The sequence below is a fragment of the Carlito syrichta genome, unplaced genomic scaffold, assembly GCF_000164805.1.
Source record: "Carlito syrichta isolate Samal-C Ts95f unplaced genomic scaffold, Tarsius_syrichta-2.0.1 Scaffold126743, whole genome shotgun sequence".
Lineage (NCBI taxonomy): Eukaryota > Metazoa > Chordata > Mammalia > Primates > Tarsiidae > Carlito > Carlito syrichta.
The window spans coordinates 5,008-20,370 of NW_007070839.1; the positions used below are offsets into that span (position 1 = coordinate 5,008).

General features: G+C 33.2%; 1 protein-coding gene across 1 annotated transcript in view; it reads right to left on the minus strand.

Moving 5' to 3' along the window:
- Window positions 1-2,447: 2,447 nt before the first annotated feature.
- LOC103250203 (polypeptide N-acetylgalactosaminyltransferase 13) overlaps window positions 2,448-15,363 on the minus strand; it is a gene marked incomplete at its 3' end in the record, with an annotated part of 118,689 nt that continues 105,773 nt past the window's right edge. Inside the window, exons 2-4 of the mRNA XM_021707899.1 lie at window positions 6,332-6,498; window positions 5,672-5,879; window positions 2,448-2,618 (exon numbers count right to left, since the gene is read on the minus strand). Coding sequence (XP_021563574.1) covers window positions 2,448-2,618; window positions 5,672-5,879; window positions 6,332-6,498 — 546 coding nt within the window. The remainder of the gene's footprint in view (window positions 2,619-5,671; window positions 5,880-6,331; window positions 6,499-15,363) is intronic.

The window sequence follows — 15,363 nt, forward strand, 5'->3', positions numbered from 1 at the left end:
TACAGCTGTGCTGATGAAAATTACCTGCAGGTTGTTATAACAGAGCCTGTGAATTAATTAACCTTTTGCCATAAAAATCTAGAAACTTCAGTACAGACTGAGTTTTCTCTTGCTCCAGATTCCTCAGATTTTAGAAAATAAATGTGCAGACACCTAGACCAACAAAGTACACTCAGATTTTTTCAGTTTTCATGTTACTACAATAAAACCACATAAATTGTGATTAAAATCTAGCAAGTTAGATGATTTGTTTTTTGTTTTAATTAATGAAGGATGAGTAATTATTGATTCTTATTAAGATTTTTTAATTAACGAGATCAATAATTTCTTACTATGAATGTTGGCTATGTCTTAATTAGCTACCTTTTGACTGTGAGAAAATAAAGTTAAAAAAAGTGTGTTTTTTAAAATAAATACAAATACACATTCTTAAAACTTCACTTTCAAATGAATAAATTCATTATCTTCAAGTATATTGGTCAAGAATTTCGATAGTTTTACTTGGGATTTAAAGTTTAAAAATGAGCTAACACTAAATAAAACCAGAATTTGGGATAATAAAATTGCTAATAAATACTTGTAATAAGAGCCACTGTATTTCTTCAATTGTTAAAGAAAAGGATCGATGAGACTTGGTGAATTTGAAAACTATACAACATTTAAGGGCCATCAAATTACACCTTAAATATTGACATGATAATTTACATGACTTAATACAAATGTTAGGAGCTACATTTTGTTTTTCTCTTTAATGTAGTAGACCTTCTTAAAATGTTAACAGTTTCAATATTTAACTATTAAATAACAAATAATTATAGCAATTATCTTCCATTAGCAAATGTTTGGGGTTTAGTATTAATTAATTCATTATATAATTAAGTATTTGGCAATAGACAGGTCTTTCCATTAGTAGGTTACCAGACATCCTTGTTTAGATAATACATTAAGTACTTCTTTACTGTTGTTGAAAAGTTCTTGGAGACTTTGACTTTAAGCAAAACAACATAAAACAAAACCAATTTTTTTTTCATTAATGTTATAGTGAAATAATATTTCACTAAATTACATTATTTGAGGACCTGTTGTATGTTATTTCACTTAAATTTGTAGTTTTCAAGAACCTTTCAACAACATTAAAAGAGGGCTTACTATAGAATTTTAAAGTATATTTCTATCATACCAACAGAATGATAATTTGCTACATTATTTTTTAAAGAACTAAACCAGTAAATACTTTCCAAAGTATTTTCTAGAAAATAAATTTTTGGTTGCAGGTAAGAGGTCCACAATAATGTGTTAAAGTAGGACAGTGATACTTTCATGCTAATAAAGTAGATAATGCTTATCTAGATAGCTAAAGATGCATATGATATTTCTTTTTTTGTGTTGAGTAAATCCATAATTTACTCATAAATATTTCAAATTAAGTAATATTTGAAGCTGTTTGGAACAAACAATAAATCCTTTATTGTCGTTAATATTTTAAAATTTTCCAAATACTTCTATTTAATCTGTAAAAAAGATAACTCTTTAAAGGTGGTAAATATAGAATATTTACCAAAACATTTTTTGGTTATTCCAATTTTGAGAACCTTTCTATTATAAAATATATACTTTTAGGTAAGATGAACATTTACTTGAAGTGTCAAATCTAGCACATTTCTGTCACAGAAAATTTGCAATAAATGTATTTTGAATATATGGGGGGCGCCCCCCAAAACGGGAATTATCTTTTGGGAAGTGGGTCCCCCTTAGTACATGAGAATTTCTTCTCTAGATCCAATGGTCAACCAAAGTTTTTCTTTGAAGTGTTAAGAAGTTTGGGTCACCATTTGTGGAAGAAGTATCGTGAGTTGTGCCACAGAGGTGACTGGTTTTCCCATCATTACAAAGCACTTTCCCACATTTTGATCAAAAATGGCATGACCCCCATGTTCCACCCTCCCTATTAATGTTCTCACCCAGAGCAATTTTTTTGCTATTGTTTCTCAGGTTGAATAAGTCATCTAAGTTAAATGTTTTCCATTGTGGAAGAGGTGAAACAAAAAAGAGCAGAAGGACTAAAAGACTTCAAACTTGATGAGTTCAAAAACTGTTTTGAGCAATGGAAAAAACATCCTGATAGGTGTACTGTATCAAACGAAGAGGACTTTGAAGGTGATAAAAGCTTTAAAATGTTAAAATAAACACACAATTTGTCATTAAAAAGTCTGGTATTTTTATTCTCCACTCATAAGAATACATTGTTTCAAAAGATATTTGACTTGGCATCTGCCAATACTTAAGTTTATCTGTGCTAATTTACACTAAATTTAATATTGTCATTGATTCTTATGTGATCATGTAGAGGTCATAATGTACATGTGCATATAAGTAATATGACTTTAATATTTCTTAATTATCATGGGAATATACATACTATCCTTTGGGAGATATGATCTACATACCTGACAGGTAATGTTCTATCTCCTTTCCTCCTATCCATTTCTCTTTGGGGAACAGGATACCAGCGGAAATTCAGCTTCCAGTTAAAACCCCCATAAGTCATGTCTGATCCAGCCATATATTCAAAGGTATCATCACTAATCACATCGATGATAGGACATACAACTGTTTTCCTGAAGGAAAATTAAAACCAATTTATGTATAAATTATATTTTCAATGTTACACTATTTTCCCCAATCCAATTATAGCTGGTAATGATAAAATGTAATTATTTTGTGACTTTAATGTGACTTTAGTTTCATTTTATCCATTTTCTCCATGGAATTATTTCCCTTGACTATATCTTCCTTACAGTCTACTTTACGTTATCATGTGAAATCTAATCAAATACACTAATTGACCTTCAAGCTGATTTCCAAATGTGTTCTAAGTACTAATTCAGCACGATGAGCATGGTCTATTTTTCATGAACCCTCCACCCACTGCATGATTAGCAGAGGTGCTTTGAGATTATGCATCATTTTAGATATAACCCAGTGAATAGCAATAGATGATGACAAATTAGATCTGGTAGTTTGCATACCAAATAGAGTAGGTTAGTTTAAAGAGATAGTTCTGAGAAAATCTTCATAGAGAAAATACCTACTAGGAAAAACAAACAAAAATCAACAAGCAACAGCAACAATGCAACTCAAAATCTATCAGTATAAGTAAATATTTCCTATGAAAGATTATAACGTCATGACCATTTCTGAGAGAATTGTCCTGAATTAAGAGTTTACAATCAGAATCTAGATGATATTTAGATTCTGATAAAGTTGCTTATCTTTCCTTAAAAAGGACAGATAAGCAACTTTAGTCTCTAGTGTTTTATACCACACCTTTTTTTAAGTAAGAGGAAGAGCTGTGAAGTTTGGTGTCCTAGATGCTAGCATGTGAAAACATTATACTCGGAGACAGTATAATCCCTATGGTGCCTTTTCCCATTCTTCCCCTACTCCTAGCTTATGTATTTTATTATGGGACCAAGTTGTTGTCATCTCCAGAAGTAAATGTTCAAGTTTACTTAAGACTGCATCAGTTGTAGCTAATTCTAAAAACCAGAGCTTGTATATTTGGTAGAAGGTAAATATTCAAACAGGCTTCTGAATCATCCATAGATTTGGAAGGAAAAGAAATGTCGTCCATTATTTATTCTTGTTTTGTAACACCAGTATCACCAATGCTCATTTTCAATTGAGACTTATATTCCACACAATTGGCCAAAGCCTAAAGTTCTCTGAAATCAATAAGTTTCATCTAGCCTTGGAAAATCTTCTTGGTAACTCTGTACCTAACAAAATCAATATTTTTTCTCTTTTCCTTTGTTAGATTTAATGATTTAACTTGTGAAGAGAAGTTAGGTCTAATAACCTTGAGTAGACTTTGTTATCTAGTTGTGCCAACTTTAACATTTATAATCAGGACAAGAAATTAGGGTTCATCACATGCAAACACAGTGTAATTATGTTGTTAGATCAAAAGATGAATGGTCTATGCAAGACCATATTGAAACATTACATTAAAAACTCGTGCCGGGCTCAGTGGCTCAGCCTGTAATACCACGCTTTGGGAGACTAAGGTGAGTGGATTGCCTGAGCCCGTGGGTTCGAGGCCTGCCTGGGCAACTTGGCGAGACCTCATCTCTACAATAAATCAAAAATTAGCCGGGCATGGTAGTGCATGCCTGTAGTTCCAGCTACTTGGAAGACTGAGGCGGAAGGATCGCTGGAGCCCAGCAGGTCGAGGCTGCGGTGGCCGGGAGTGGCCACTGCACTCCAGTCTGGGGGACTGAGTGAGACTCCAACTCAAAAAAAACCCCCCCAAAAACCTCACTATGTTGAATATGAAACACATGTGTAACAAAATAGTATAATGTACAAAAAGTTGCCAGGAAATGCATTTTAAAAGTTCTAAGTTCATTTTACGTTGCCTCCCTTAGTCTCCTGTGGGTACTGTACAATACACAGAGTAGAAAATGTTATTAGCTAAGAACTACACTCAGTTGACTAAAAGGTTCCTACTGCTTCCTTCAAATGCTGTGGTTCATTTTACTGACAGCCTCCATCCATCTTCCCAGCAAGTACCAAATCCTGCAGTTTAAGCAATGCGGTTGGACTAGCTCAGACTAAGCAGCTCCTGTCTTGTATGTCTAATTAAAAACTTGACTTTTCTACTGAAGATGAAATATGCAAGCGAGGTGTTATGTAATGTTTTGTTATTAAATCAGATAGCACTCAATGTTAGTTATCATTGTTAGGTGCTTAGAAATTATACTCATTTATCACCAATGTTTATTAATATTTGTAATAAAAGCTTGCATTTCATTCACAGCATCATCATCAGAAAGTATTGCTGATACGTATGGTGAGTCTTAATTTCTATAAGGTGTTATTCAATTTTTTAGATTTCACTGTGTTTATACAAAGTGGCGATATTGTTTAAATAAATGAACTTGTAGCTGGGTTCTCATGTTTCTTTGTTTTTTTTTTTTTAATTTTTAATTTTAAAGACGTGGGATACAATTCAGGGGTTAGGTATACAAATGTTGATTATGCAGGTACTCTTGTTGATGAGGTATGCCCTTCCCTCCCCTAGCAGTTTCCCTCAACTACCAATCCCTGATTTTTTTCAGTGGTGTGTGTGTGTGTGTGTGTGTGTGTGTGTGTGTGTGTGTGTGTGTGTTTATTTTTAAGATCTTCAAGGTAAATTTCAATTAGACTGACTAAGGGCACTGATGTAGTACAAAGAACACTGGCAGGGGAATGGGAAGAACTGAATTGTTACCAGCACTTTCTCAGCAAGGTATGTAACTGCTTTGTTCCTCCCTACTATTAGGTGTGCAGGTAAGAACACATGTGTCACTTATCTTACAGAGTAAGGACACAAAAAAGTAGTATAACCCATTATACTATTTCAGATTGGATTTATTTTCTTCACTAAAAAATAGTCAGCATATTGTTATTATTTAAATTGCTTGACTATTTCTTACAAACACACATGCCTGAGAAGAATAAGTCAGTGTTACTTATTAAATAAGGGAGAAAACATGTTTGTCCATTTTTTTAAAGCTATAAAATAAACTTTCTAAAAATGAAAACTTGGGAGAAAAATTCTGATGGACAACTGGAACTGTCCTAACAAGTTCAGTCATAACCCTTGCAGACATAATATGTAAATTCTTACCTGTCTTCCTTTATTCTCGCCAGCAAGGGCTCCAGCCATCCTAATGTGCATTCACAGTGTGCATCGAGAAAAGTTATGACCTGCCCTTTAGAAGCAGCTGCTCCTCGAAGACGGGCACGTATTAACCCAGAGCGTTCTTCCATCCTAATAATTTTTACTGGTACTTCTAAATTTTTCACATAATTCTCTAATGTCAACTTGAGAAAATCTGTAACATGCAATAAGAATTTTTAAGAATAATTTCAAACTGTTTTAAGACACAGCAGAGATATACTGCTGAGATGGAAATTCAGTATACAGAAATGGTGGCCAATTTTCATCAAATTATTTGTATTAGATGAAATAAATGTTAATTAATGTCATATATTCACAGTCATATAAATACTCAATAATATAATTAATTGAGTTTGGAGAAAGCAAAAACAGTTTTGAAAGTCACCTTGGCTGATTTCCTAAATTAGCAAAAGCCAAACAAAATCATGAGAAAAGTGAAGAATTATTGTTCCTGGAGTTGGCATTGATGCAGTATATTGATACAAATTTGATAGGTGGTTTCAGGACTGATAAAATTATAATGCAAATATAGATTATTGCCCAGCTATCTTTTGGACCATAAGACAACTTTTTAAAAGTAAAAAATGCAAGAAAAATTGTTTGTACCTCTTTCACTGGCATCATCTACCAAGATGACTTCAGAGAGTAGATAGTGTGGGGAACGATTTATCACACTGTAAACAGTTCTAAGAAGAGTGCTCCAAGCTTCATTATGAAACACAATGACTACACTTGTGTTTGGAAGTTCATCAGGGTAGACTTTTGTCTTGCAGCTGGAAAAGAGGAAAGAAGTGCGTTGATAAGTTTATTTTTCATCCTGATAATTATAATAAGAAATATCCAATATAATACAACTTCTGACTTGAAAGTCCCTCACTAAGGAAATGTTTTATGGATATCGAAAGTCATTTTCCTTTTTTATAAGTGCTAAGAGTAATCACTTGGCATTTTGAAAATTAAATATCCATAATTACTAATATTTTATTTTAACTCCAGCAGGGAACAAAGCAGCATGATTTCCACAAATCTAAGAAAAATCAAGAAATCTAAAAATAGCATTCCGAGACTGTCAATAAAAAGAGCAGGTACAACAAGAACAGATGAATTCATTTAGTGAATATAATTTTATTCTTTGTTGTTTAAAAATATTGTATTATTCAAAAAGTCATAAGAACATAAATAAACAGGTTTCCATAGGTTTTTGAAGCATGTAAAACTGAGATTAATTTTCTGTTCTAAAATCTAGTCACGTATGCTTTTCATTTCATTTGAGATTACTCTAAACCATGTCTACCTCTAAGGACATGTTTAGTTTTCCTTTAGATTCAGAATCTACTAGATGCATCCTAGCCTCTAACATCTTGTTTCCTAGAAATCAAGAAAGGAAATGGGCTATCATCACTTCTCAAACATGAATGTGCAGAGGCATCACCCAGGGATTTGTTAAATTCAGATTCTAATTCACTTGGTCTGGGTTGGAGCCTGGGATTCTGCATTTCTGAAAGGTTGTCAGATGATTCAGTGACTGCTGGTTACAGGAGCACACTGCTTCGTAAGGGGCTACATAATAATGGTCATTACTTTTAGAACTTAATGTATTAATGTAAGTTTTTAACTTCATTTATAAATCCAAAGAAGTCCAGATTTTTTTCAAGTCATGAATCCAAAAAGGTACGCTTGGGTCAATAATATGTGTAGTGATCTAACTGATCTTCCCAAATTTAACAGGAAGACATTTGTTGCTGTCATCAAACAACTTGTCAACATTCAGACATTTCTGTCATGCAATTTTAAATTATTGTGATTGTAGACTATAGATTAATTTTAAAAAATCACAGAGTGTCAAGAGCAGTAATAGACGTTTATTCACCTTAGAGTATTTTTTAAATGTAAAATAGTCTAAAGAGCCAGAGAATTAAAATAATTTCACAAACTAAAGTTAACCAGGTATTTTCTGTCACTTATGAACATTCTAATATATGACAAAATTTAGCATTGTTAAAACCAGTTTTCTTCACAAGTGAGTAAAAAAAAAACACCATAAAATGTGAAAGATGAAGACACATCTATAATAAATACAGATTGTGTGCCTGCTGAGATCATAATAATCTTTTAAAACAGTTTAAAATATCACTTACTCTGAAGTCTTCAAAGTAGTCAAGTAAAATTTTACATATAACTCAATTACATGTATTTCAGTGTACATTTATTTGGGAAAAAAAATTAAGCATTCATAATACAAAATATATAGTATATATAAGAAACCAGAGTGTAGGGGGTGAGTTATGTAGTTGGATTCATAGTCATTTCTTCACATTCTGGTGGCAAGATTCAAATGATTTCTATGTGCTTCATCAACATTTGTCTTGTACCACCAAGAAGCTCATCACTAAATGAACTTAGAATGCCCTCTTGGTAAACGAGAAAGGTTCTCTCCACCATCTTTCTCAAATCTCCCTTCTTCTGCCTCATCAAAAAGCCTTACCACTTTCAGCATGCAAAGAAAAAATATGGTAAAGATAATTGTTATTAGCAAAGAAGTAAAGCGGAAAAACAAGACTGAAAGCAGTCCGACAGCCAACAACCACTGGTTTAACCAAAGAATTACAGTCAATAAAGGTGGCTCAACATCATTCAGAAAAAAAAGATTTATTTTAAAATAAAAAATTTGTATATGTTACACTAAATGACAATTAAGTAAACAATTTAAGATATCAATCTAAAAGCAGATATTTAGATCCAGCATCTTAAACCATTTCTAGCGAGCTTTATTTTTGTGATTAAAAATATCCACTCACAAATAATAATTTTATATTCATTATATGCATCAAAGTAATAATGAATTAATTTACTATTAATGCAGTTATTATGTTTTCTTGAGAAAAAATTCCATTATGTCATTATACAATGTAGCATAAAAATAAAATGTGACTAGTATTTTTATTAATTTTTATTCTTTTTCCTATTAAAAAAAAATCTTCCTTAGGAATCTGAACGTATAGCAAAAGAAAAGTGTTATCTAAAGTTATTTAATATAAAACTAGATTTTTTTTTTTGAGTTGGAGTCTTACTCTGTCACCCAGACTGGAGTGCAGTGGCCGCTCCCGGCCACCGCAGCCTCGACCTGCTGGGCTCCGGTGATCCTTCCACCTCAGCCTTCCAAGTAGCCGGAATGACAGGCATGCGCTACCATGCCCGGCTGATTTTTGATTAATTGTAGAGATGAGGTCTTGCTGCCCAGGCGGGTCTCGAACCCGCGGGCTCAGGCAATCCACTCACCTCAGCCTCCCAAAGTCGCGGGATTACAGGCTGAGCCACCGACCCCAGCAAAACTAGATTTTTAATATATAAAACCTTTTGGGTTAAGTCAACATTTTAAGATAAGAAACATATGTTTATATTGGATGGAAGTAAGAAGACAAAGGGTACAAAGATTCCATTTCATGAATAAATTCTGGAAATCTAATATACAGCATGGTAACTATAAGTACAATACTGTATTGTAATATTGTACTTGCAGTGTACTAAGAGAATTGATCATGTGTCTTATCACACACACATACACACAAAATCATAACAATGTGCATTGATGAATATGTTAATTAACTTGACTGTAGTAACCATTTCACAATATTTATATATATCAAAACATCAAATTGTATGCTTTAATATATACAATCTTTATATGTCAGGTATATATCAATATTTAGCTGGGGAAATGTCATTCGGCAGAGAACACTTTCTGTATCAATAAAGTAATTTATAAAATAATTCTTAATCTATACAAATTAACCATTTTCTATGTCAGCTTATCAAGTTGTCTTAAACACATAGATTTGTATAAAGAGTTATGATTTTTATGATTTCTGATAGGTTTGTAATACATACACTGAACTGGTGTTATTGTGCATATTTCACCAAATCTATTGTTTTGCCTATAGTGAGATACACTATGATTTCAGTTACCATGAGGAAAGGAAAAAAAAAATAAAGCTTTTAGAAAAAGCTTTTAAATTTATTTGTACATAGATTTCTATCAATGTTGTCATTCTTGATTCATGGATGTCACACCAGTTTCTTGTTGCTTTGAAGTTTCTTTCACCTATTTAAGCTTTATCTAGGTTTTAGTATTGCTTAGCATATGAGGGGCAAACATTTAGCATATATCTCAATAACAAAATATAAAACAGGTTCACCTTCTTGTGAATATGCTTCTTGGTGCTATAAATTTATGCTTTTCTAACTTTAAAATGCCAGTGAATTATGTGGGGATTTTATTAAAATGCAGATTTTGATTCAGTAGCCCAAGATTCTGCATTTATAATAAGATCCCTAGTGGTGCTAACACTCCTTGGTTGACATGATAAAAACTTTGGCCATATAAATAAGTTGTTAACTAACAAGAAAATATGGAATTATAGTTATTGCTCCAACAACAAATATTCACTTTACCATATGAAATTTAACTCTTTTGTTTGTTTTTTAAGCATCTCCAATATGGATTACTATAAAATTTAATTCTTTCTGCTATTTCCTTTCCTGATTTTTTTAGATAATATTTCTTGTTGTAATACCAAATCATAATGTAATGCTTCTGAAGAAATGCTGAATGTCAATTAAATGCAACATACGCAGTAAAAAGAGTATACATAACCTAGTTGAAGCAATGACTAGCAAGAACAGTTATGACCATATTTAGATGAATTAAGAAATATTGCCTCCATAACAGTAGATGATGATTCTAACTAGCCATAGACCGTAAAACACTTCTTGATTTCAGACACAGAAAATGAAAAAGATGTACATTTTTTAACAGGTGAATACAATAACTTTTTTGTTTAGCTAAGAATAAGCACTTGAAGTATTGTATACTTAAAAAATAGCTTTACTGTCTAAGCTGGCAGAGTTTTTAATCCACAGATTTTTCTGGAAAAAATTCAAACCAAAACAAAAAATTGTATGATGGAAATGGAAGTATTTAAAATAAGTAGGTGGAACTTGGCTAATAATCTGTTTTCTCTGATATATGACAAATGACTTATTCTTTGTGATATGAAAATAACAATTTGAGTTTTTATCTGTTTTTATATATTTTATATAATAAGATTAAAGTAAGTAACCTCAAAGGTCTTATCTAAAATGTGTCATAGACATTGTTTGGTTTACCCTGCAGAGTAAAGTTCAGTCACCAAATGGTAGAATCAAAAGGACTTTCAAGATTGACTAATTCAAATCTTTATTTCACAGAATCAAAGTCTCAAGTCACATGACTATTTTAATGCTCTGAGTAATAAAGTAATAATAACATAATACAAATAGCAATGTATTATTTGGTAATAATAATAGTAATGAAGTCTGTCTGTTATTATTTTATTTGCTGTATCAAAAGTTTTAAATTACATTCACTGGAAAAAACTTAATTTGGAATAACTAGAAAAAATAAAATATATAAAGTATGTCTTAATCTTACATTCAAATATATATCATTATATATTTTTATAGGGACTTGGTCATTTCTCTAAGATCATTTCATTAAAACTAACATAGAAAATAGCTGTTATTGAAATTATCTATATCTAGACCAAATACTCTTTTAGCAGCATGTCTGAGGAAGACAGTATTTGTTTTCTTTAAATAAGCATCTACATAGTATTGGCAAAAATTAGCATTATGGCAGAGTACAATGTATACATAATTAACTTTGAGAGTACAAGTGGCAGATGGCAACAGCAATTTTCATCAATTTGAAAGGAATATTTGATGTCTAAATCAAATGCCCCAAATCTGGTATTCCCGTGAAATCACACGATTTACAGCAGCATTTCATAAAAACACTATATTGACATGCTGAATTTACAATACTTGCAAGGAAGTAAAAGTTTATTTCCTTTTAATTCTGGAATAATATACCTGTGGCTTTTAATCTTGACTGCATGTTGGAATTATCTCATGAGTTTAAAAAATACTAGTGTGTGGGTTTCACAAAGATTCTGATTCCAGTGTCTGGGTATGGTCAAACATAATAAGATTTTTAAAAAAAATCTTCCTTAGGAATTTGAATGGGTAGCAAAAGATAAGTGTTACCTAAAGTTATTTAACATAAAAATAAATTTAGTATGTAAAACTTTTTGGTTTAAGACAACATTTTAAATAAGATGCATTTCGGCCGGGCGCAGTTGGCTCAACCTATAATTCCAGCACTTTGGGAGGCCAAGGCAAGAAGATTGCCTGAGTACAAGGGTTCAAGACAAGCCTGGGCAACTTGGTGAGACGTTGTCTCTACAACAAATCACAAAAAATAGCCAGGCATGGTGGCGAGCATCTGTATTTCCAGCTACTTGGAAGGCTGAGGTGGAAGGGTTGCCTAAGCCTAGCAGGTTGAGGTTGCAGTGGTTGTGAGCATGCCACTGCACTCCAGCCTGGGTGACAAGCGCGAAACTCCAACTCAAAAACAAAATAAAATAAAGTAAAATAAAATAATATGCATCTTTTTAATGTTTATATTAGCTGAAAATCAGACAATATTTTCTATAATTGTAAGCATGGAAAGTTAAAAAGTCTTCTCCATTTTATTTACAATCTCTTCTGTCATCTATATATATCCTATGTCATTTGAATCTTCTATTAGCTGTTGCTTATAACAATATGAAAACTAAATCCAGCTGCTCTACTTTGGAGAGAATATGGGGGTAGAGTCATATTTCCAATATCTGTACATGAAAATACTGTGTGATAACATACCTAATTTATCATCGTTCCTCTTGGCAATGTGCATATTATGGAAACATAAACTGTTACAATTTGATTTTATCCTTTCAAAACAATATTGATGTTTTCAGAGAAGCTACTGAACACAACATGGCACATCAAAGAAAGAAAAATTGACTATAACATGAGAATTTGAAATCACAAAGGATCCACGATTACACAGTGGTTTAGTTAGACACAATCCATTTAGAACTCCAAACAAAAGATGTCAACACTATATAGATTGCATGACTTGTTGGATTGCTGCTCAGTGAGTCAGTGGTTACCTTTTACTGTCTCAATCAAAGAAGATTAATAACAGTAATTAAAATAAGGTCCTCTATATATTTTTAAGAGTTATAAGCATTGCAGAATTATGCATGATTTCTGTTTCCCAATCATTCACATTCATGTTTACAGACAGAAATTTCATCACTCTCAAATGCATCCATGCAAAGAAAACTTGAACTAGAAAGCGGTTCTTTCATAATAATCGAACAGCTTGGAGCCTCAAGTAAAATGAAGCACTAAATGTTGAATGGGTTTCGGTACGTTGATTTATATTTACAGTGTGTCAAGCCTTCCAAAAATAAGTTCTTATGTCATAATTACATCAGCACTTCCAGTTTTTAAAAATCAGATTTGTATTAATCTGCCCTAAACACCTTCATTTTACAATCTAGGTAGATGCTGTACTCATTCTTGGTCTATTTGTTATCAGATCCATTCCTTACTCCTTCTGTTTTCCTCCAAGTATTGGTGAGGATGGAGAGAGAGGGTCACTAGTGAGGTACTATTTTAAGACTTCCTTACTTTTTAGCTTCAGTTTGAAATATGCCATGGTCATCTCAGGTGGGACATAGCTGCTCTGGAGAAAATAAGAACAGGAAGCTGTTTCTCTCTTCTTCTCTTATCCCACAATAGGCTATTGAGCTCCCTTCCCTGTTATCGTATCTTGCATTTGCTTCAATCTTTCTATTTTTTATAGTCTTTCACAATAAATCTGTCCAAGCAAATAGACTAGGGGATTCTTTTTTTTTAATTGAGTTGGAGTCTCACTCTGTCATCCAGACTGGAGTGGAGTGGCCACTCCCGGCCACTGCAGCCTCGACCTGCTGGGCTCGAGCGATCCTTCCACCTCAGCCCTCCAAGTAGCTGGAACTACATGCATGCGCTACCATGCCCGCCTAATTTTTGATTTATTGTAGAGATGAGGTCTCGCCAAGTTACCCAGGCGGGTCTCAAACCCGCGGGCTCTGGCAATCCACTCACCTCAGTCTCCCAAAGCGCGGGATTACAGGCTGAGCCACCAAGCCCGGCTGGGATTCTTAAAAATAAAGAAAGAAGGGGGTTCATCCTCTTTATCTCTGCCTCTCTAGACTCTAACATTCAGCATGCCACAAAAATTTTTTAACAAGGAGTTGAACAACTAAAACCTTCACAATGAAGGGAGGATATTGTTTGAATTATCAGATTACCTACTGGCCAATCATATATCTGCATTACTATAATCTGAAATGGAAATGTAAAAATACAATATTTTACAACTTCCCCCCCATATTTTCTATTGATTTTGTTAATTTCTAGAGCTAGGGCAAATAAATGAATAAAGGATGAGGAAGGGAGGGAACACAAGGAGATGAGTTTGCAAATCATTCTATTATAACACGTTCCTCTCAAAACTACATAACACAATTACCATTTGGATACATTGGAGCAACATCTGTATCTGGAAAACCTGCAATTGCCATTCCATTCTGCTATTTAGGATTTGTGAGTAAACTCCCTAAGCTTCAGTTTTGTCATCACCTAAATTGGAATAAAACTGCTATATCTGAATCACAGGAGTTTTGAGAAAAACAGATAAAATTATAGACAAATGATATAAATGTAATTTATTATTGTACTACTCATAACATGAAACATTGCATAGAATGTTATAGATAAGATCTCTAAAATTATTTGGGTCAACCTTACTGCTGATAGGATTCTGATCATTGCCAGGATTCTAATAACTTGTCTTTTATCCTTTGTTTTTGTGGCCAAACTTCCATTTTTATTCCCCATTTCAAATGCAGTTTGAGTAATTGATCTGGTGGCCTTAAAAAAGCTTTGTCCAGTATAGCAGTGTGAAATAAAGGTCCGGTCTCCTTCCCTTTCAGCCCTTCTAAATTATATATTGCCCCAAACCCCAAAATGTTCTGGCTGGCTAAAGTCACCTGTGGTTAGATATTCTTGCTTACTTACCTTAACCTTTAATATTTTCTGCTGGAAGAACCCAGAGGAGCATGTTTTGTGTGCCTGCTGAGATCTCTGCTTCTTGCCTGCTCTTGAACATCCATGGGTTATCTGCCAACTTGTACCTCCTACTGCTAACCAAAACTGGGACTGGCCTCCTCTACTTGCCCCACCCTGCAGGTGTGTCAAAGTACCAAATTTTGCAATCCTCAGTCAGGGTTAGGCGATGTCCTCCACCTATCAAGCCCTGCTTTTAAAAGCATCATCATAATAAAGGCAGGAATGAGTGGTTAATATTTACTGATCCCTTAATTATGTAGCAGACATTGCCTTATGTGTTTTATATGGATCATCTCACTTGATACCAAGACCTCCTGCAACTATATAGATTACCTATCAGAACTAAGATAAGGCTATGAACTCATAAATAACTTCATTTCATGCTTCAAGAACTCCCGGAAAATAAATGTATTCATTCAATAAACCTCTCAAACAGCCCCCTTCTTAAGTGGACAGGTTGCTCATGTGCATAAACAGTCCATTACACAGAACTAATGATAGGATATGATATGATAATATATATATCGCTTAACTGGACAAACTGCCTACTCAACAATTAACCTGAAGACTTCTCATTATGTCTACCAATCTTA